This window comes from Bubalus bubalis, chromosome 11 (genome assembly GCF_019923935.1).
Source record: "Bubalus bubalis isolate 160015118507 breed Murrah chromosome 11, NDDB_SH_1, whole genome shotgun sequence".
NCBI classification, from domain to species: Eukaryota; Metazoa; Chordata; class Mammalia; order Artiodactyla; family Bovidae; genus Bubalus; species Bubalus bubalis.
In genome coordinates this window covers 38377542-38400010 of record NC_059167.1, presented here as the reverse complement: position 1 = coordinate 38400010, position 22469 = coordinate 38377542, and the positions used below count along the sequence as shown (strand labels likewise).

At 38.4% G+C, this 22469-nt stretch overlaps 1 protein-coding gene and 1 long non-coding RNA gene across 4 annotated transcripts in view; one reads left to right on the top strand and one right to left on the bottom strand.

Moving 5' to 3' along the window:
- The first annotated feature begins 2611 nt into the window (after positions 1–2611).
- Positions 2612–22469, top strand: part of SLC30A4 (solute carrier family 30 member 4) — a 32033-nt gene continuing 12175 nt past the window's right edge. The window contains exons 1-3 of the mRNA XM_025295517.2: positions 2612–2754; positions 2866–3370; positions 11873–12019. Coding sequence (XP_025151302.2) covers positions 2980–3370; positions 11873–12019 — 538 coding nt within the window. The 5' untranslated portion in view covers positions 2612–2754; positions 2866–2979. The remainder of the gene's footprint in view (positions 2755–2865; positions 3371–11872; positions 12020–22469) is intronic.
- The window catches only part of LOC102408072, a 43076-nt gene continuing 37977 nt past the window's right edge, over positions 17371–22469 (bottom strand). For 2 of the 3 annotated variants that reach the window (XR_006542752.1, XR_003112298.2), the window contains one exon: positions 17371–17902. This is a non-coding gene — a long non-coding RNA (uncharacterized LOC102408072). Of the gene's footprint in view, positions 17903–18563; positions 18622–22469 lie in introns of all 3 variants that reach the window. The other variant, XR_006542751.1, reaches the window with a different exon arrangement.

Here is a 22469-nt window from a genome sequence, read left to right as displayed (position 1 = left end):
TCCTTGCAGTCCAAGGGACTCTCAAGAGTCTTCTCCAACACCACAGTTCAAAAGCATCAATTCTTCGGTGCTCAGCCTTCTTCACAGTCCAACTCTCACATCCATACATGACCATAGGAAAAACAATAGCCTGGACTAGACAGACCTTTGTTGGCAAAGTAATGTCTCTGCTTTTGAATATACTATCTAGGTTGGTCATAACTTTCCTTCCAAGGAGTAAGCGTCTTTTAATTTCATGGCTGCAGTCACCATCTGCAGTGATTTTGGAGCCCAAAAAATAAAGTCTGACACTATTTCCACTGTTTCCCCATCTATTTCCCATGAAGCAATGGGACCGGATGCCATGATCTTCGTTTTCTGAATGTTGAGCTTTAAGCCAACTTTTTCACTCTCCACTTTCACTTTCATCAAGAGGCTTTTGAGTTCCTCTTCACTTTCTGCCATAAGGGTGGTGTCATCTGCATATCTGAGGTTATTGATATTTCTCCTGGCAATCTTGATTCCAGCTTGTGTTTCTTCCAGTCCAGCGTTTCTCATGATGTACTCTGCATATAAATTAAATAAGCAGGGTGACAATATACAGCCTTGACGTACTCCTTTTCCTATCTGGAACCAGTCTGTTGTTCCATGTCCAGTTCTAACTGTTGCTTCCTGACCTGCATACAGATTTCTCAAGAGGCAGGTCAGGTGGTCTGGTATTCCCATCTCTTTCAGAATTTTCCACAGTTTATTGTGATCCACACAGTCAAAGGCTTTGGCATAGTTGATAAAGCAGAAATAGATGTTTTTCTGGAACTCTCTTGTTTTTTCCATGATCCAGCAGATGTTGGCAATTTGATCTCTGGTTCCTCTGCCTTTTCTAAAACCAGCTTGAACATCTGGAAGTTCCCAGTTCACGTATTGCTGAAGCCTGGCTTGGAGAATTTTGAGCATTACTTTACTAGCATGTGAGATGAGTGCAATTGTGCAGTAGTTTGAGCATTCTTTGGCATTGCCTTTCTTTGGGATTGGAATGAAAACTGACCTTTTCCAGTCCTGTGGCCACTGCTGAGTTTTCCAAATTTGCTGGCATATGGAGTGCAGCACTTTCACAGCATCATCTTTCAGGATTTGAAATAGCTCAACTGGAATTCCATCACCTCCACTAGCTTTGTTCGTAGAGATGCTTTCTAAGGCCCACTTGACTTCACATTCCAGGATGTCTGGCTCTAGGTCAGTGATCACACCATCATGATTATCTGGGTTGAAGATCTTTTTTGTACAGTTCTTCTGTGTATTCTTGCCACCTCTTAATATCTTCTGCTTCTGCTATAGTACTGTACTGTAATAGGTTTATAATACTTCATACTACTTGTTACACAAATAATGCATAAAAACAAACACAAAAATAAAGATTTTTAATCTTATAGTACCTTGAAAAGTACAGTGGTACAGTACAACAGCTGGCATACAGGGGTTGGCACTGAGTGAACAGGCAAGAATAGTTACTGACTGGAGGGAGAGGAGGTGGGAGCTGATGGTGCTGAAGGATTGTCAGCAACAGGAGTTGGAGGGCAAACTGTAATTTCACTCACACCTGACATTAATGGCACAGGTTCCGATTCCTTGCTGGATTCAAGTCTATCTACATTCTTGAAAAAAAAAAAAAAATGATCTAGTGATGTCTGGGTAGTACTATATACCAGCTACATCACTGCTGCTTTTAAACCTGCTTCCTGACATCCTGAGCTTAAAGTAAAAATACTGTAGCACTATACTCTATATAGTATCATACAGTAAAGTACACAAAAGCACAACCACTTGTAGAGCATGCACATATATGATAATGTATGCCAGACATGTGAACTAACCTATGTGATTAGACGGTGGGAAAGCATGGAAAGCATGTTCGCATCTTTGAAAGTTCACATCTTTGACCGGTCATAACCTGAAGGTTGGTATGTAGGGGACTTACCGTACTATATATAGTTCCTGTGCTTGGGTTTAGACCATACTGTAAATACCTTGGCGGCAAAAGGAACCTGATAGGGAGCACGCAGATGACACGTATTTGCTGAAAAACAACAGTAAATACAAAGCAGGACACTGAACTGCTTGCGACCACAAGCCTTGCCCTCTCCGAGCTGATCTGACTGTGCAGCAAATTTTGCCAACCTGCCAGAGAGGTAGCAACTCTAATGGCAGAAAAGCTGCTCAATTTAGCAAGAAAGGGTTACATTCTCCTATCGCCAAGCATCCGAAACCCAGATCTCAATCAAAGATTCTCTAGGCCGTCCTTCAGCGGAGCGAACTCCCGGCAGCAACGCCCAACCTCGGGTGGGCGGGACCGTAGAAATCTACCCACTAAATCCGAGGACTCCAGCTCTCTCCGACCCGGCCTCCCAGCCTCGGGAAGTGGAGAGCCGGTTGAGAGGCGGGGGACGCGGCGCGCGCCCCTGCCCCGCCCCGCCCCTCGTGTGCGCCTCTGCCGGGCGCGCCAGGCCTGCGTGTCCTCGCGCCCACCCCTCCCTGGCGCGGCTCGTCCGCGGCCGTTCCAGCGCACGCGCGCGGCTTCGCGCAGGGCGGGGAGAGGCGGCGGCCGTGGGCGCCCGGCCCCGAACCTGTCAGACTCGGGAAGCCGGCCTGGAGCGGCGGGCGCTGCAGGCTCGAGGAACGCCCCGCTCCTTCGCGGCCCCGGGCCGAGATGCGCGAGCCGGCCCCGCGGAGCCGGCCGGGGGCGGGGAGATGAGCGGCGGCCCGGCAGCGGCACCCCAGGTAGAGCGCTGCCCTCTTTCGGAGCCCCGGCGCCCCCCGCCGCCCCGGGCTTCGGAACTTGTGGGCTCTGTCGGGCCGCCTTTAATTTATAATGTGTTTCGTTTCCCACAGAATGAGGAGGGACGCGCCGCAGTGCCACTGGGAACTGGCTTTCGAGTGAAGTAGGAGTCTCCGGCCGTCCGCCTGCACCCAGCCGCTCGGCGCCGCGGCCGCTCAGCCAGTGCTATGGCCGGATCCGGCGCGTGGAAGCGCCTCAAATCAATGCTGAGGAAGGATGATGCGCCGCTGTTCTTAAATGACACCAGCGCCTTTGACTTCTCGGACGAGGTGGGCGACGAGGGGCTTTCTCGGTTTAACAAACTTCGAGTTGTGGTGGCCGACGATGGTGCCGAAGCCCCGGAAAGGCCTGCTAACGGGGCGCACTCGGCCCTCCAGGCCGACGATGACTCCTTGCTGGACCAGGACTTACCTTTGACCAACAGTCAGCTGAGTTTGAAGGCGGACCCCTGTGACAACTGCAGCAAGCGGAGAGAGTTGTTGAAGCAGAGAAAGGTGAAAACCAGATTGACCATTGCTGCCGTTCTTTACTTGCTTTTCATGATTGGAGAGCTTGTAGGTGAGTTGTGTTGCCAACTCACTTTCCACTTACCTTGCCTACTGCTTTGGGGTTTAAACTTGCTTTTTAGGAAGCTTGTTATTTATCGAGATACTGATCTGGTGATGTGCCGAGGCCTCACAAACTGCAGATCAGCCTAGGTACAACATAAACTTCCAAAGATAACTTTGACATTTTTTCTAGTTCTCTGAACACCATGTTATCTACTGTAAAGTTAAGGACATTATCTTCATTATATATCATGAAACTTCCTGTTTCAGAAAAAAAAATCTGATAAAACACTAGGTTAATTTTTGCAGCGTTTAAAATAGCAAATGATTCTAAAATTACTTAGAAAAATAACATTTTACAGTGTGAAGGGACCTTACTGAACACCTGCTCCACCTTTTTTAAGAGATCTGAGGGCACAGAGGTTAAATAGATTATGAGGACACTTAAGTAAGTGACGATCTGCCGTCCCATTGTCTTGATTTTTTTTCCCTCTGCCATTGAATTTAGTGGTTGTTTACTATTTCCTTTTGTATTTATATCCAGGAAATTTGCATAGCTAAATACTACTAACTAACCTCAAAGTTTTTCATTTTAAGGAGGATCTGAAAGCCAGACGTCTTCCCCAAATTTTATGATTTTGGCTTTTTCACTTTTTAATTATTCAAGTAATGCAGTTTTACTATAAAATACATTCTCCATTTAGAGATTAATTTGAGTCACATTAGTATAACTGCTAACTTCTCTAAGTGATAATTGATAAAGTTACATTAAAGAAAGGAGATTATTCTCTTGTGTTCTCCTTTTTTATATTTTGCCACGCCCTGGGGCTTCTGGGATCTTAGTTCCTGGACCAGGGACTGAACTTCTCAGGTAGTCTGAACCACTGGACTGCCAGGAAATTCCCTCCTGTGTTCTCTTAATGAAGAACCATGATGAGAACAGAGAAAGCCATCTGGATTTAAGATGCTGGCTGGAGGTTATGTGCAGAAAAATTATGTGCATTTCCTAAGTCGTTTCATACCACTCCTCCCCAGTGCTCACTTCAGCTGTGCTAACCTTCTTTCTCCCTTTGACTCAGAAAGCTCTTTTCCTGCCCATAACACCTTCAAACTGACTGGCCCCTCTACATCAGTGGCTTTCAAACTTTTTTGATCTCACTGTAGTAAGATACACGCTTAACATAGTAACCTATGTAGGCATGCATGCATACATATGTAAGTATGTTCAGACACATACACATATGTATAAATATATGGTATAACTAAAACAAAAGTTGCACATCATGTGATGTGTTCTACTGTTTGTTCAATTATGGTCCAGCCCATAATTGATTTCATGGTCTAGGAATGGGTCACAGCCCGCAATTTGAAAAACACAGCTTTATATGGACTGCCTTTTCCCAAAACATTCTTGGATGACTTCTTGTCATTATGTCTCATCTCAGAAGATACCTCTTAGAAACCTTTCTGACTGCCTATAGGTCTTTTCTCCCCTGTTCCTTCCCCCACTTTAAAAGCCCTCAGACTATCTTGCTTGTATATTCACTTGTTTAGTATCAGCGTCCACTGAAATATAAGCTCAGTTACCAGCACACAGCACAATGACTAGCAAAGAGTATACATTCAATGAATTTTTGTTTAATTAATAATTACTGTTTGAGAATTATAAATGTTTACACTGTAAAGAAAGGAGTAGAAGCTGAGATCAGATAAGGTATGCTCTCAGCAGACTGAGTCAATGATGCCCAAATTCACATGAACAGGGAGTCATTCAGTTAATATTGAATATTTGAAGTTAAATCACATTTAACCACAATTTCCCCCTTAAAATTAGAGTTTACACCTATAAAAATTACTAGGATATAATTGCCCTGACATTTTTTAAGTCTCTTACTTGGTAAATGATGTTTTGTGAAAGGTACAATAAGCATTTCTTTTCAAATACTAACTTGATTTTCAAGTATGAAAATCTTGTCAAACACTGTAGAGATGCTAGTACTTAGAATAGACGTTAACAATATTATTCAGAATGTTACATAGAATTAAATGGTAAACAGTAGAGCATTTATTGCAATGTGTCAAAAGCATTTAGAAATAAAACATCTTATATGTGAACCGTGAACTTCCTGATGTTCAAGCTGGTTTTAGAAAAGACAGAGGAACCAGAGATCAAATTGCCAACATCCACTGGATCATGGAAAAAACAAGAGAGTTCCAGAAAAACATCTATTTCTGCTTTATTGACTATGCCAAAGCCTTTGACTGTGTGGATCACAATCAACTGTGGAAAATTCTGAAAGAGATGGGAATACCAGACCACCTGACCTGCCTCTTGAGAAATCTGTATGCAGGTCAAGAAGCAACAGTTAGAACTGGACATGGAACAACTGACTGGTTCCAAATAGGAAAAGGAGTATGTCAAGGCTGTATATTGTCACCCTGTTTATTTAACTTATATGCAGAGTACATCATGAGAAACGCTGGACTGGAAGAAACACAAGCTGGAATCAAGATTGCCGGGAGAAATATCAATAACCTCAGATATGCAGATGACACCACCCTTATGGCAGAAAGTGAAGAGGAACTAAAAGGCCTCTTGATGAAAGTGAAAGAGGAGAGTGAAAAAGTTGGCTTAAAGCTGAACTTTCAGAAAACAAAGATCATGGCATCCGGTCCCATCACTTCATGGGAAATAGATGGGGAAACAGTGGAAACAGTGTCAGACTTTATTTTTTGGGCTCCAAAATCACTGCAGATGGTGACTGCAGCCATGAAATTAAAAGACGCTTACTCCTTGGAAGGAAAGTTATGACCAACCTAGATAGTATATTCAAAAGCAGAGACATTACTTTGCCAACAAAGGTTCGTCTAGTCAAGGCTATGGTTTTTCCTGTGGTCATGGATGTGAGATTTGGACTGTGAAGAAGGCTGGGCACCGAAGAATTGATGCTTTTGAACTGTGGTGTTGGAGAAGACTCTTGAGAGTCCCTTGGACTGCAAGGAGATCCAACCAGTCCATTCTGAAGGAGATCAGCCCTGGGATTTCTTTGGAAGGAATGATGCTAAAGCTGAAACTCCAGTACTTTGGCCACCTCATGCGAAGAGTTGACTCATTGGAAAAGACTCTGATGCTGGGAGGGATTGGGGACAGGAGGAGAAGGGGACGACAGAGGATGAGATGGCTGGATGGCATCATTGACTCAATGGACGTGAGTCTGGGTGAACTCCGGGAGTTGGTGATGGACAGGGAGGCCTGGCGTGCTGCGATTCATGGGGTTGCAAAGAGACACAACTGAGCGACTGAACTGAAGTGAACTGATGTAGGAAGTATGGAGTAATTTTTAAAATGAAATAATTTAAAAATCTGAAAGAGGAGACTTGATTTTGAATCTTGGGTTTGCTCTGAGACGTTCTTTCCATTCAGAAATGGAAAGGTCAGTTCTTTCCATTCAGCAAGTATTTCTTGGTATATTTACTGTGTATCAGGCAGTGTGCTGTGGTGTTCCAGATATACAATGGAGAACAAAACTATTATGATCCCTACTATCTAAAATACTTAATCTAATGTTTGGAGGACATTATGTCCTTATGTCCTTTCTTTCCATTCAGAAAGGTCAGTTCTTTCCATTCAGCAAGTATTTCTTGGTATACTTACTGTGTACTAGGCAGTGTGCTGTGGTGTTCCAGATACACAATGGAGAACAAAACTATTATGATCCCTACTATCTAAAACACTTAATCTAATGTTTGGAGGGCATTATGTCCTCCTGTAATGGAGGACACAGATGTTAAACATGCAAGTAAATTTAAAATGCAAGTGGTTTTAAGTACTGTGAAGAAAAAGAACAAGATACTATAGGACATAGTAATCAATAGGACATGGTTTATATATGAACCAGATACAGTTAAACCAAAAAAAGAATATTAGGAGTTATTTAAGAAAAGGGAATGCAGGAGGACTTTTTTCCAAGCAAAGAGAACAGCAAATTCAAAAGTCCTAAAACCATCAGTTCTTTAAGAGGACCTAAAAAGAAGACCAGTTGGCCAGAATATAGTAAGCAGGAAAGAAGTAGGGGGCCCAGATCAAGTAGGTCCTGACAGACCATTTTAAATGAGTCTATTCTTTAATTCTAAGTACAGTGAGGAGCCAGTGATGGCTTTTGAGTAGAGACTGACATGATGGGATTTACTTTTTAAAAAGATAACTCTGACTCTTATATGGAGAGTGGATTGGCTGGTACAAGAGCAGAAGCAAATATATTTCACAGAAGTCCCAATAGGAAGTGATTATGACTTGAAATAGAGTGGATGGAGAAAAATACACTGATTGAGAAACATTCTAGAGGTAACTTTGGCAAAATGGCTAATGAGTTGAATGTGAAAGTTGATGGGAGAGCAATATCAGGAATGATTCTGAAATTTTGTACCTCACCTGCTTAGTGTATGTAATTGTGTATCATTTATGAAGCAGGGAAGGGAGAAAATACAGAACAGGATTTAAGCATGGGCTCAAGGGTTGTTTTAGACATGTTAAGTATTACATGTATGTGAAATAGGCATGTAAAAATGTCTAGTGACCTATTATGTGTAAGTCTGTCATACAGAAGGGAGGTCAAGGTAGATGCCATAGGAATAGAAAAAATTATCTAGAGAGCCCAAGTCTTGAGTAACTACAACTTTAGAAGTTGGGCAGAAGGCAAACAAGTATCCCAGAACTGAAGAAAAGAGTATTTCAAATTGGAAATAAGTAAGTTAAAGCTGCTGAGAGGCCCAATAAGATGAGAACTAAAATATCCTTTGGATTTAGTAACAGTTACTGACTGCTCTAACAGCTGCATGGGAATGAAAAAGATATATGTATACACACACACACACACACACACACACACATATATCCACATACATATATGGAATATATATATATTATCTCCACACTGCTGCTGCTGCTGCTAAGTTGCTTCAGTCGTGTCCAACTCTGTGTGACCCCATAGACGGCAGCCCACCAGGCTCCCCTGTCCCTGGGATTCTCCAGGCAAGAATACTAGAGTGGGTTACCATTTCCTTCTCCAATGCATGAAGGTAAAAAGTGAAAGTGAAGTAGCTCAGTCCTGTCTGACTCTGAGCGACCCCAGTAGCCTACTGGGGTCTACCCAGTAGACTGCAGCCTACTGGGCTCCTCTGTCCATGGGATTTTCCAGGCAAGAGTACTGGAGTGGGGTGCCATCGCCTTCTCTGTATCTCCACACAGATGGGGAAAACTGGAAAGGAGACAATAGCAACACAAACTAGAAAGGAATCATGTAAAGATGTAACTGTATTAATAGGCCCATGAAAGCCAATTCCTAAACAAGCAGTGGGGAAAACCAAGACCCAATCCAGTTTATGCTAGTGCATCAGAAACACCTAGATAACTTGTTAAAACACAAATTGCTGGACCAGAGTTCCTAATTAAGTAGTTCCGGGGTAGAATTTTCTAAGAAGTTCCCAGGAGATGCTGATGCTGCTGATCCTGAGTACTACAATTGAGAACTGCACTAGAGAATACTAAGCAGGACTAGAATTGGTTGTATCAGGTACCCCTCTAAGTGGGTAAAGAGGAAGGCTAAAATAAGGAAAGTTTATGAAAACTTGTTTAAGAGCTAGTCAGATATAATAGTGTAATAATGGAATAAGTATCCATAGAGATAAAATGAGATCATGAATCTATGAAACAGGAATAGGCTATTCTTAAAAAGAAATTCAGAGTAGAAAAATATATTTTGAATAATAAAAACATTAAAATATTTTTTAACTCCAAACAAATTAGCAGATGAATTAAGATAGTCTCCTACAGAATAGAGCAGAGAGATAGAAGATCATGGGAGAAGAAAGGCAAGAAAACTAGTATATGAGTTCAAGTTCCAAATAATAGGGGTTTGGGGAATAGAGAAAGCATAAGAAAGAAATTATCAGCAACATAGTTTAAGAAATTTCCCTAGAACCAACGGATATATAATTACAGACAGAGTCAATAAAAGCCCAAATTGGATGAAAATAATACCACACCAAGGTACGTCATTGTAAAATTTCAGAAGACTTATTTATTGCTTCAGGCAACTGGTGTGTTAACAACTGTCTCTGATTGTTTTCGACAAACATTCACTGTGGTTTGCACCAGGGCCAAGTTCCAAGTCAAATCAAATAAAAAGAACCTTGCAAGTATAGTCTCTGAGGGAATCACCAGACAGGTCAAATAATGACAATTTCCTGGCAGTGGGGCTTTTAATGACCTCTAAGTCCATCCAGGATGTCCCTGGTAGCTCAGATGGTAAAGAATCTGCCTGCAATGCAGGAGACCCGGGTTCAATCCCCAGGAGAAGAAAATAGCAACCCACTCCAGTATTCTTTCCTGGAGAATCCCATAGACAGAGGAGCCTGGCTGGCTACAGTTCATGGAGTCACAAAGGATCAGACACAACTGAGTGACTAACACTTTCACTTTCAACTCCATCCTATTCCTTACAGTGGCTGCCAGGCTGAGGTTTTCACTGTGGTTACTGCTTGTTAGTTTCCAAGGCTACCATGGAATTGAAGAGGGAGAGATTGGGTATAAAGCAAGTTAAAATGCCACAGAGCTACTGAGCTTCTTATCAAGGTTGAGCCTTTTTCCTTGAATAAATGCTACCTGTATCAGCCTTTGTTTAATTAATGTGCATAGTTTTCAGAAAGCTGGTTTGGACCATTTTTGCCCATGTTCTGTGCCTTGTATGGAGGAGATGATTTTCAGAGGTCCTTACTCTGCTTTCTTTGCTGGTGATCGCCACATGTGGCTCTTTAGGCTGACTAAAATAAATTCAATCCCTTAGTTGCTCTAGCCATATTTCAAATGCTCAAAAGCCACATGTGACTTGCGGCTACTCCACTGGCCAGCACTGATAAAATATTTCCATCATCTCAGTTTTATTGGACAGTGTGGCTTTAAGGTATTATCTTCGTTTTATAGATGAGTAAATTGAAGCTCAAAAATGAGTAAGTAACTTGCTCAAAGTCTCTGAAATTTCAAAGTCCTGGAAGCCTGGCATGTTGCAGTCCATGGGGTTGCAAAGAGTTGGACACGACTCAGCAACTGAACTAAACTGTTGCTATTAACCACCAAGCTGTATTTTCTCTCAGTGATTTTCAGCTTTTTCATGTCAAGGAAAACATAAAAAAATGGTATTTGTATAGACAACACTGGGATAAATGGATGTGTCTACAAGACCATCAGCCCCACTTCTGCTGCTCGTGGCTCTGCACACCCATCCTAGGAACAGGGGAATCAACAGCTCAGCACATTTAAGTGTCACAACATCCTGATCATGAAAGTCTGCAGTACACTGTAACAGCAGTTCTCATAGTGTGGTTCCAAAACCAGAAGCATCACTGACGACCTGGGAACATGCTAGAAATGTAAATTCTCAGGCCTCATCCAGATCTACTGAATTAGAAATTCTGGGAGTGGGGTCAAGACGTCCATAGTTTAACAAACCTTCCAGGTGATTGTGATATACATACAAGCTTGAATACTCTGTATAATAAAAATTTATTCTCTGAATGGTGATAGGAAAATTGGTTGACCATAATGGAACGAAATAAAAATAATAAATAGTGTACATATATTATGTGTGTGTGTGTGTATATATATATATACACACACACACACACATATATGTAATAAATATAAATTTATATATACAGACACAGATATACACACCCAAATATATGAAATATATACATTATTATTTACTGGAAAACCAGTACAAAAAAATTGTATTCTAAATGCCATCTTTTATCCCTCTATTAGGAGACACTGCTATTTATATCTAAGAGAATCAGTTATTTTTTATCTTTTGTTTTGAACTATTGAATATCTTATGAATTTCTTTAGTTTATGTTCAGGCCCTCCCAAATTAGTGAATACCTTTTGTTCAGCTTTATTATAATATTTAGATATGGTGGTTATTAAATTCACTAACAGTACTTAGCAGTAAAGAATATGACCCAGGTTTGATCCCTGGGTCATGAAGATCACCTGAAGCAGGGCATGGGAACCCACCCTAGGACTCTTGCCAAGAGAATCCCATGGACAAAGAAGCCTGGCAGGCTGCAGTCGATAGGGTCACAGAGTTGGAATCAACTGAAGCAACTAAGCGGCAGCAGCAGAATTAGTAGGTTGAGTAAAAGCTGAAGTGCTAAAACATAAAACTTCTCTTGTGTTAGCCCCCCTTTAGTGCCTCTTAACTTTTTTAAGGTCATTGATTCCTCAGAGAATCTGTTTCTAGAAATGGACAGTCTCACCAGAAAAAAATATATGCATAGTTAATGTTTTACATAAAATTTCAGGATACTTTGACTTAATTGCAATAGGATAATTATTTAGTTAACTTTAGTTGTAAGTTCATGTTTTGTGGAATATTGTTTATTTGGGGTTTGATTGCTTATGTTTGTTATTTTAATTAACTTATTCCTTCTTTCTTGTCACCCTTACTCTAAGGTGGATACATTGCAAATAGCCTAGCAATCATGACAGATGCACTTCATATGTTAACTGACCTAAGTGCCATCATATTGACCCTGCTTGCTTTGTGGCTGTCTTCAAAATCACCAACCAAAAGGTTCACTTTTGGATTTCATCGCTTGGGTAAGTAATTGGGCATTTCTTTATTTATAAAATTTATAGTAAAATCACAATGAACTGTATAACCTTTGATTAACTAAAGTCTTTCTGGTGATAGCCTGTTAGAACAAAGCAAATGAAAATAGACAAATAGGAACATCTCCAAATGCATTATGTGTTATGCATTGGCTTAGGAAATAAAGCTATTCGGATATATATCTTTAGATATATATCTTCCAGGGTACATTCAGATATATATCTTCCAGGGTACATTCAGATATATATCTTCCAGGGTACTAAATAGCTTACACATGTAAAATTACATGGGAATCAGGTACTTCACTGGCATCCCAGTGGTTAGAACTCTGTGCTTCCACTGCAGGGGGCACAGGTTTGATCCCTGGTCAGGGAACTAAGATCCTGCATGCCATGGCACAGCCAAAAGAAAAAAATTATATGATGATCATTAATCTTCAAATGTTGTTCCCTGTGTCCTGAAAATGTTAACAGAAAAAAAAGTTTACCTTCAGTTTACTGAACCAAGTAGAACTATATGTATATAATTCATCAATGAGTGTTAACTTCTTTCTTTCACCTCAGGCTTTCCAATCAAAGCTACTGTAGTCCAGGTTTGGGGCACTACTGTAATTTTTATAACATACTGTATGGCTGACCTTCACTGTGGCCATTAACTATAAATACAACAAAGATTCTCTGCTTGACCAAATCTCCTGAATCATCTCCCAAGCCCATCTGTGTTCTTCCTTGTAAAATCTAGTTTTATGCCAAGCCAATTTAACAGAAACCCCATTCTCAATATTTGGTGGGTCATCCCCAGGTGATATCTCATCACCCTGGCTTGTTCTCAACAAGACTTCCTATACCAATCTCAGTGACTTCCCCCAGTCTTTAATAAAGTCTTCTTTACTATGTTTTAACAAGTGTCATTGAATGTTTTTCTTTAACAATGCACACATATTTTATTTTCCTATTTTGAATAAATATTAATATTCAATTAAAAGAGGTTAAAATCATACATTGTTATCCACACAACTCTTCTTGCTTGTTTTTTAAAATTTTTACTTATTTTTAAAATACATGTAGAACAGTCACTTGACTTAGGATATGAAGTGCCATATGACCAATTTTTACGTTTGCTTAGAACCTAAAAATTGACATTTAAGTAGCTTCAGCAAAACTGGTCTTAAAGAACTAGAATTAACATCTTTTGTAGAGACATTGACACTTTGGGCTAATATATTAATCAGTATCTCCCCTTCTTTGTTACTTTTTAGCCTAATCTTAATATGTAGATCTCATATAATTTAATAATTGAGTCTTCTGGTGTAAAACCTGACATTGTACATGAATGGCTGTATTCCAAGTAGCTATCCAGCTCATAACTTCGGGAAATTATCTGGCATCCCCATATCTCAGCATCCTCAGCTGCTGTACAAGAGAGGTAAAGCCCTGAATGAGGTCTTTCTGTAATTTGTTAAGCCAATGCATAACACATAATGCATTTGGATGTGTTCCTAAAAAAACTCCCACTGCTAACTGACACATTATACATCCATTTGTTTACTAATTGCCTTGGGGTTTGTAAACAGCTTCAAAATTATTCTCAAACTTTAATCTTTTTGTGATGTAAACTCTTGCAATTTAAAATCAGAACTCAAACACAGCATCATGGAATGGGGATTTTTATTTTCTAAACAGAGTATATTCATTTTAGATTGTAGATCCCTTGGAATTCTAATGAAAACAGTGGAATTCTCCCCTAGAAACATGCAGTAACATAGAACGTTCTACAAATGAGAAACTAAGAACACATAATCAGGGAAATTCTATTAAATGTCAAAGAAGTATTATTTATTTATTTGGCCGTAGATTACAAGCACTATGGAAAGATGAAAGAAAAAAAAACTGGCTCTATTGTATTTCTGTATATTTCTATAGAAAGTCATATTTTTCCCTTTCCTTAAAAGTACTAGTTCAAGATGGTGGACTAGAAATCAGCATTTGAGACAGGAAATACATTTCAATAGGAAATACAGAGTACCAAAACAACAAAGAAAAGCAAATGGTTGGGTAACCAATAAACAGGAAATTTCTGGAAGTCAGAAAGTAGATTGGAGTGGGTTGAAGAAAGAAATAAGCCAAGGAACAGCAGCCTAGAGTACATTTGGGCAGAAACTGGATCAGCCTAATGGAACTCCAAAGAAGACTCAGGGACAGAAATGGCAGAAGTGAGAAAGAGGGCTTAAAACAAGATTAATTGAATGGCTATAAATGGGAAACTGCTCCTACTAGTCAGTCCACTATGTCCCTACCTTCTTCCCATCCCCACCTCCCCTCAGGCAGTCTGCATTTTTCTCCGTGTGAACACCAAATAGTTCTTCCAGAAAGAAACTGAGCCAAATGTTTGGAGAAAGCTGAGACTTTAGTGTGAATGTTGATGCTCCAAAATAAATCTTTTTCATCCTAGAACTCAGGGTTCTGCAGCCTTAGAGTTTGGTTCCCCACATACTCACGCTAAAGTAATACATTTGTCTTAGTCTGCTCTGCTCTTTACCCCTTATTCATACCTATTTTAAATAGTTATGTGTTATCCTTCCAGCATTTACTTTTTTGCATAGTCCTGTCCTTCTACCCTAAATGTGAACAGACAACCAAGAATCTTTTAGGAAATGAGAAAAACCAGCAGCATGAAAGAAAGTTAAAAAAAAAAAAGAAAACTAACAAAAATTTGTCCTACCTGAAAAAAGGTGACTTAAGAAACAGAGGAAAATGTTTTAAATTACTTATTAATATACTCAGTATAGTAAAACAGTAAAATATTTTGAAAAAAACATGTAGAAAAAGCTCTTTGAAATTGAAATATTACAAAAAATTAAAACAAAATTTTTTTTCAATAGGACTAGAAAATATAATCAAGAAAATCCTCCAGAAAGACAAATGTCATATGCTAATATTTATATATGAGATCTAAAATATGATACAAATCAACCCATCTGTGAAACAAACAGACTCACAGATATAGAGAACAGATTTGTAGTTGCCAAAGGGGATGGGGGTGGGGGTGGGGGTGGGTAGGGGAGGGACAGAATGGGAGTTTGGGATTAGCAAAGGCAAACTTTTATATAATAGGATGAATAAACAAGATTCTACTCTATAGCACAGGGAACAATACTCAATATCCTATGAGAAACTATACTAGAAAAGAATATGAAAAAGAATATATATAATTGAGTCACTTTGCTCTGCAGAAGAAATTTACAAACATTGTAAATCAACTACAATAAAAATTTTAAACAATAGTAAAAAAGAAAAAAGTCTCCCAGAATACAGAACAAAAATAAATAAAAATGGGAAGAAAAAATTTAAAACTATAAAAGAATGATCTGGAAAGTCTGAAGTATACTATTAAAAACCTCAGAAGAAGAGACTTAAAAAATAAAAAGGAGTGACTGCTTCAGGATTATAGGGTTTCTTTTTGGGGCTGATGAGCATATTCTGGAATTAATGGTACTTGTTGCACAACCTGTGCATATACGAAAACCCACTGAATTGTCCACTTCAAAATTGTTAAAGTGGTAAATTTTGTTATTTGAATTTTATCTAAATTTTTTAAGTCGTCTAAAAAATAGAAGGAAGAGAATTGTTGTGATACAGATAGGTGAGTATTTTCCAGAGCTAAGAAGGGAATCACACCCTCACACTAGAAGGGCCCTTGAGATCTTTTTCTTCTTTGTATTCCAAAATCTTACAAGGATATATATAGATAAGAACTTATTTCACTTATTCTGCTCTTTGAAGTAATGAAAGAAAAACTTACAATGATCTGAGGAGGATTAAAAAGGCAACAAAGGTATGTAGAACTGAACAAAGCTATAAACTGAAGCAGTGGCTGTCCTCATGTGCTATAAAATTCCACAGCTTCACAAGTAATCTAAGTTCTCTAGGGGAGGGTATGTTTACCTTGGACGCATTTAGAGAGTGTGCCTCTTAATGACCTCCCAACTACCAAGACTTGGGGATTCAGGTCCTAAAGAATGTTTCAGAAGGAATTCCCCCTAAGAAACTTCTGGTTGGTTACTGTGCTATTGAATTTTGTTTTGCTTTGATGGCATGGGTTGGATGGCATGGATAGGAGTTGGATTTTTCTTTGTTGATTTACTTTGTATATATGTAAAACTGTCACAGAAGTCAAAAATTAATTTTTAAAAGAAAAAATTTACTCAGAGAAGCCTGCTTTCATCCTGTCCCCTCCAACCCATCCTTCTGCCCTACTCCTAATTAGCAACCATTTTAATTACTTTCTGTCTGACCTTCCAGCATTTCCTTTTGAAAGTATAAGAAAAAAAATATGTATGTATGTTCATATGCTGCTCCCCGCAACCCTTTCCTATGCAAAGGCAGCATACTAGAGGTGTATGTCTATGGATAAGAGTTAGATATTAGTAGTATCATACCCTAAATTTATTTTCTTTTTGTCTTCTCATAACACTTTATACATGTCTAGTAGCATTTATCACATTTTTATAGATATTTTTATGAGACAGTGTCTCCTTCTAGACCATGAATTAAGTAGGGACAAGAACATAAAATACGGAAGTCTATGGCTCTGGCACTAATAACTGCTGTATAAGGTATCATTAATCAGATTGTTACATAGTCAAAGCTGAGTAAATATGGATATGAAAACTGAAACAGATAATCTAGTGATCCTTAAATCATTTGTTTTTCAAGTTAAACCGACTTCCAAACTGAGAGTAGAATTTTTTAAATTTTGGGATAAAACTGTTTGGGACTTGAAAGCATTTGTCTATAATTCTGAATCGGTTTATACTCACAAACTTTAAAAATTTATTTGGTCAGTAACAGAGCTGAGTTGTGTAGCCTGGCTTATAGGTCCTTCAGACTAATTAAGAAACTAGTCAGAAGGGAATTTCTTCTCCTTATCTTAGTCAGGGGCTGATCCCACGTCTGAGATCTGCTCTTTAACTAGCTGTATGACCTTTAGGAGAATGACCTGACTTAACTATGGGTTTCTACTGTAAAATAGGGATGATAGTGCTTTTATTGCAGAATTGTAAAAAAAATAAAAATAAAAAGACATAGTTAAGGTAGTATAAGTTCCTAACATGATACCTGGCACAGAGTAAATTCTCACTAAAAGTTAGTGTCGCCTTCTTTTCCTTCCTTCTTCTATCTGCCAGTTTATGATCTTATCCAGAGTTTTCTTATCTCTCAAAATGTTTCATGTTTCAAAACCACCTGCCTCCCCCCCACCCCAATCAAAATTCTTATTTTCTTAGCAAAACTATCTCAGCCAGGTAGTAGGAGAAAAGTAACATGATTCACCCTCATGATTAACAATTTTTAAAGATGTGCTTTATAACTTGGGTCTTGAGTAACATTTGGGGCAGTATAACAAAGTTTCTTTTAGCAAAAATCGTTCTCTCAGTCAAGGCCAGAGAGGTAGTTTCTGATCTGAGGGGTAAGCCCAACTGGCTGTTGCAGGAGTCAGTTCCATTCTGTTGGTGCTTTCTTTCCTTCATGTGAACTCACAGATTGTATAAAATCATTCAGGTTTTTCTTTTCCTTTTTTTTCTTTCTTTCTTACATTTCAGTGAGTTACAATGGCAGGTCTTTTGTGAGAAGATATGTGAGTTATTTTTAAATGCCTGGATTTATTTGACTGTGGGTATGTCATCTTATTCTGGATGTTAATAAAACTTAGAACTTCATGAAGTCACACTGTGACCCACATTATGTCTCAGGGGACATGCTATTCCAAAGGCGGGGAAGGGGGGAGCTTTCTGCTTTTATCCTTCTCTGTGGATTATGAGTGTAGTTGACTTTATTTATTTGGCTTTTCTTCCAGTTCTTGGGCTGAAGAGCCTGCAAGAATTAGATAAAGATAGTGACCATGTGAAAGGACTGTAATAAGCAGAGTTGTCTGTATTTGAAATGAAAAGCAAGATTAACTTTGGTAACGCAGGTCTCAGCCTAGGTTAGCTGGGAAGTGACAGTGCAGGGGTCTTTTGTAGCCGTGTGTCATTCTACTGAGCAGAGACCGTGCAGATCTCACTAGATGATGGTTGTCCTGAGGTAGGTATATGCTTATAATGCTAATTCTACATAGTTTGTTATTTTTCCCCTGATAGTTACTAAAGGAACAGAAAGTATTCAGCTAAAAAAATTTCTTCCCCCATACATGCAGCCAAAAAAAAAAACAAACAAACATCTCTTCTCCCTGGTGATTCAACTTCCTCCCACCCTTGACAAGAGTTATGCCTATTTGTCATGTTCACACCTTAAGCGTTAATTCGCATCACATGAACATATATAGGAAAAGTATAGGTACATGCTAGAAATGGGAGTTTTTACAGAGACAGGTATAAAACATCAGTCAATACTGGATAGCCAAAAGCCAACTCGAGAGCACTGGGCACCGTGGGTGTGGGGAAGAGGGAGTGGTACGAAGGCAGAAAACAGGAGGTGATTTAGAGTCGGAAGTGAGAGGATCACAGACTTTGCAGTTTAGCTTTTAGTATCCTACTGGCAACTGTGGGCCCCTGAAATCCTATGTGATGTCTTTGTCCTGAGTTCATCTTCACCTGTGGATGAGATGAAATAAAAATACTAGTTTGGAAGTCCTAGGCAAATCCAGTACAGCCCACTGCTTTTCCTTCTTTTTCCTTCCTATCTGCTTTTAGAAGAATGTAGAAAAGAAAAATAGCATAAAAGGAAATGGAAGAGACTATATCTCCACTCTCCTTCCCTATTCTTTTTTATAGGCCTCTGAAACCTGAACTTTAAATGTTTGCTATTTAAGTTTGAGTCAATAGAGAGACAATGTGTATGCCTGAAGGGAAATAGACATTGGCATCATAGCAAAGATAACGGTTATGACAGGCCAGAACATCTGGGCAGCACTCATAAAAAAGCAAATATGCTTGGGTTGAGTGTGGTTTACATAGTTGAAGTAGATTGTTACTCATTCACTGAATAGGTGCTCAAAAGTTCCTGTTGAATGAGTAATATTATAGGGTGGGGAAATAGACAGTAAATATATACACAAGCACAACATAATCATAAATTGTATTAAATGCTGTAAAGAGAAAGAATAATGTAGTATGATGGAGAATAACAGAGGATGTCAGAAAAGGACTCTATTTTTCATATGAATCTTGAAAACCTCTAGTTTTGGCAATTTATTTGCATGTGCTCTCAGTTACCCAGTTGTATCCAACTCTTTTGAGACTCCATGGACTGCAACCCACAAGGCTCCTCTGTTCATGGAATTTTCCAAGCAAGAATACTGGAGTGGGTTGCCATTTTCCTACTCCAGGGGATCTTCCTGACCCAGGGATCAAACCTGCATCTCTTGCATCTCCTGCATTGGCAGATGGGTTCTTTACCACTGTACCACCTGGGAAACCCTTTGGCAATTTACAGATGTGTTAAAATGTACAATAAACATTTTTAATTTATTATAGTACTATCAAAACTTGATAATCATCTGTGTTTTGTTCCATTTAATTTTTGCTCTTACTATTTATTAGCTTTTCGAATCAAAACTTTATCCTCTCTATGTGAAATTTAGGGTATATTTTGGTCTTTGTTAGATCATTGATCATAATAAGCATTTGTATTTCAGCTGAATGAAATGACCCAAGTGTTACAGAACACATATTCGTTCATCTTACTCCATCCTCCAATACTACCATTCAGCCAAATAGAGTGATACAATTATTTGTGTGTAGAATAAAGTAGCAAATTATGTTAGAACTACTATAAAATAGGTTTTCTAGAATTTCCATAAAAATCTCTTTCAAGAGTTTACTTATGCTAAATTTCCATTTTGTCAAGTTTATCTAAGACAGATAGGATAGTAACTTTCACAGAAACTAGGGTTTCAATTGTGAAAGTTCCTGAGTCTCCTTTAGAAAATGAAAAATCCATATGTTGTATACTCCTTTCATCGTGAAAAACTTTAATGTATGTTATGTGACCAAATACTAACCCAGGGCAACAGGGCAAGAATGAGAAGATTGGAGCAAGTCATAATTTGGTTGTTGATTGAAAGCTTCCTTCTCTCTCAAATGGGGGAGAAAACAATATCTTGCCTGCATTTATCTGCATTCCATCATATTTAAAATACTACGAAAAATTTTTAAACAATAATTAGGTCTATTCATGATATTTCACCAAAGTTTAATTTATTCACAGTGAAAGAACTTTTTGTTCGTTTATCAGAATGATCATACATCTACTATTAGAAATTTTAGTTATATATGTTCCTGTGCCTTATACTTCTCAATTATAAATTTCAGCCCTAAAAATATACTCAAAATTTAGTTTCTTTTTTGATCAGTGCTCTGTTTAGAAAACATTTTGACAGATCATTAGAATAAAAAAATAACAGATGAATTCTTTGCTTTTCACCAGGGAAACTAAATATGAGGCACATTCCTATTAATTACTGAATAAGCCACATTTTGGTAACAGTATCCTAATATGTCATTTTGGGAATTTCTAGGAATCAGCTGAATTCCATTACTCTTAACTATGGGCAGGCATTAGGGTCCTTTGTGCTACTCATGTGGGTGAAAATTGTGTGGTGGAAAACTGAGTTTTCGGCTGCAAGGGCCTCGGGCCTTCTCAGGGTGGGAATCCTCCTTGTCAAGAATGTTATGCTTTAGTTTGACTTTCATTTTACTTTATTTTGAATATGGTTTTACCTTGTCTGAAAGTTCACAAAAAGATAATTCTCAGTGTTTAGGAAAATGATCACGGAGATTTGGGTGTTGCCACATTTTAACTTGCTTGCAAGCTCTCTCGCTCTTTCTCCAGATGACAATATGTCTGAAATATTGCATGGGACATACTTACATGCAAAAATTGGTTGTTTATCTGAAATGCAGATTTAACTGGGCATCCAGTATTTTATCTGGAAGACCTCCTAGGGTCACAATATATCTTATCATCCAAAAGACAAAGACACTTTTGAGAGTGAAATGGGACACTGTTAGTAATTATGACAGGATAACAGGCATAAGTTGGGGCTATCTGGGAAAACAGGAAAGTATGGCCAACCTAATTACAAGGTGTTTTGAAAGAATTTTTAATTACTGGTTTTAGATCTTCATAAGCAATCACATCTCTATGTCATTAACTTGTGTAACTGTTAATCTTTACAAAATGTACTGCTTTATAATTTCATATTAAAAATTTGATTTAGGTACCCTTAAAACTATGACGTCCTAACTGTTAGCTAGCTTCAATCTGGACACATGATTAAAGTTTTTTTTTTTTTTTCTGGAAGAGTTTGAGAAGGATTGGTATTTTTTAAATACCAATATTAAAGAGAATTAAAGTTCTATTTCTTCATGAGTCAAATGAGGAGCCAACCACTAGTACCTGAGATTTTACAGTTCAAAATTTGTTATTTATTCTTTCTTTAAATTATTTATATATGTATATTTTGCCATCAGTGGTTATAACTTAACAAGAAATTCTATGTGTTTTCAATCTTATATTTGGCTTAATTCTTTCCTTTTAACCTATTCTTATTTGTCGGGATTTAGTAAATAACTTATTGTTCATATTTAGCTTAACCCTCTTAATTGTATATATATACCCTTTTATTTTTCCTTACTCAGACTAACTAACTTCATTCTACAGATCCATCCATAAATACATGAGTACATACTACATGCCAGCCTTTCTGCTGAGTGCTACAGTAAATGTGACCTGGAATGGAAAGTAGCCATATCCTTAAGGGGCTTAGAGCCTAGACTTGATATAGTAGTCTCTCCCTATCTTTGTGTATTTCAGTTGGTTTTCTCTCTATCTTTCTTATTGCTGTGTCTCCTTTAAAGTATAATATAATTAGTATGTCAGGAATAGGTGAATCATAGTTTTAAATAGGAGCTGTTATGTTTTTTGTCTTATTCTAACATCTGTTGATTCACAGAATTTTAGAGTTTTGGCTACATTAATGAGATGTCTTTGGAGAAACAGCTTATTTTACTGCTAGTTTTCTGTGTTGCAATTTATGAGGTGGAATAAAAATGTATCAAAGTCCAGTATACTGGAACTGCCTGGGACCTTTGAGCAATGAGTTGACCCAGATAACAATTTTCCAGGTTGTTTTAACTTATAACCCTTAAAGGTTTAATATTTGATTTCTTAAGAAAAATGTTTTTTAAGGAATCTCCACACTGTTCTCCATAGTGGCTGTACTAGTTTGCATTCCCACCAACAGTGTAAGAGGGTTCCCTTTTCTCCACACCCTCTCCAGCATTTATTGCTTGTAGACTTTTGGATCGCAGCCATTCTGACTGGTGTGAAATGGTACCTCATAGTGGTTTTGATTTGCATTTCTCTGATAATGAGTGATGTTGAGCATCTTTTCATGTGTTTGTTAGCCATCTGTATGTCTTCTTTGGAGAAATGTCTA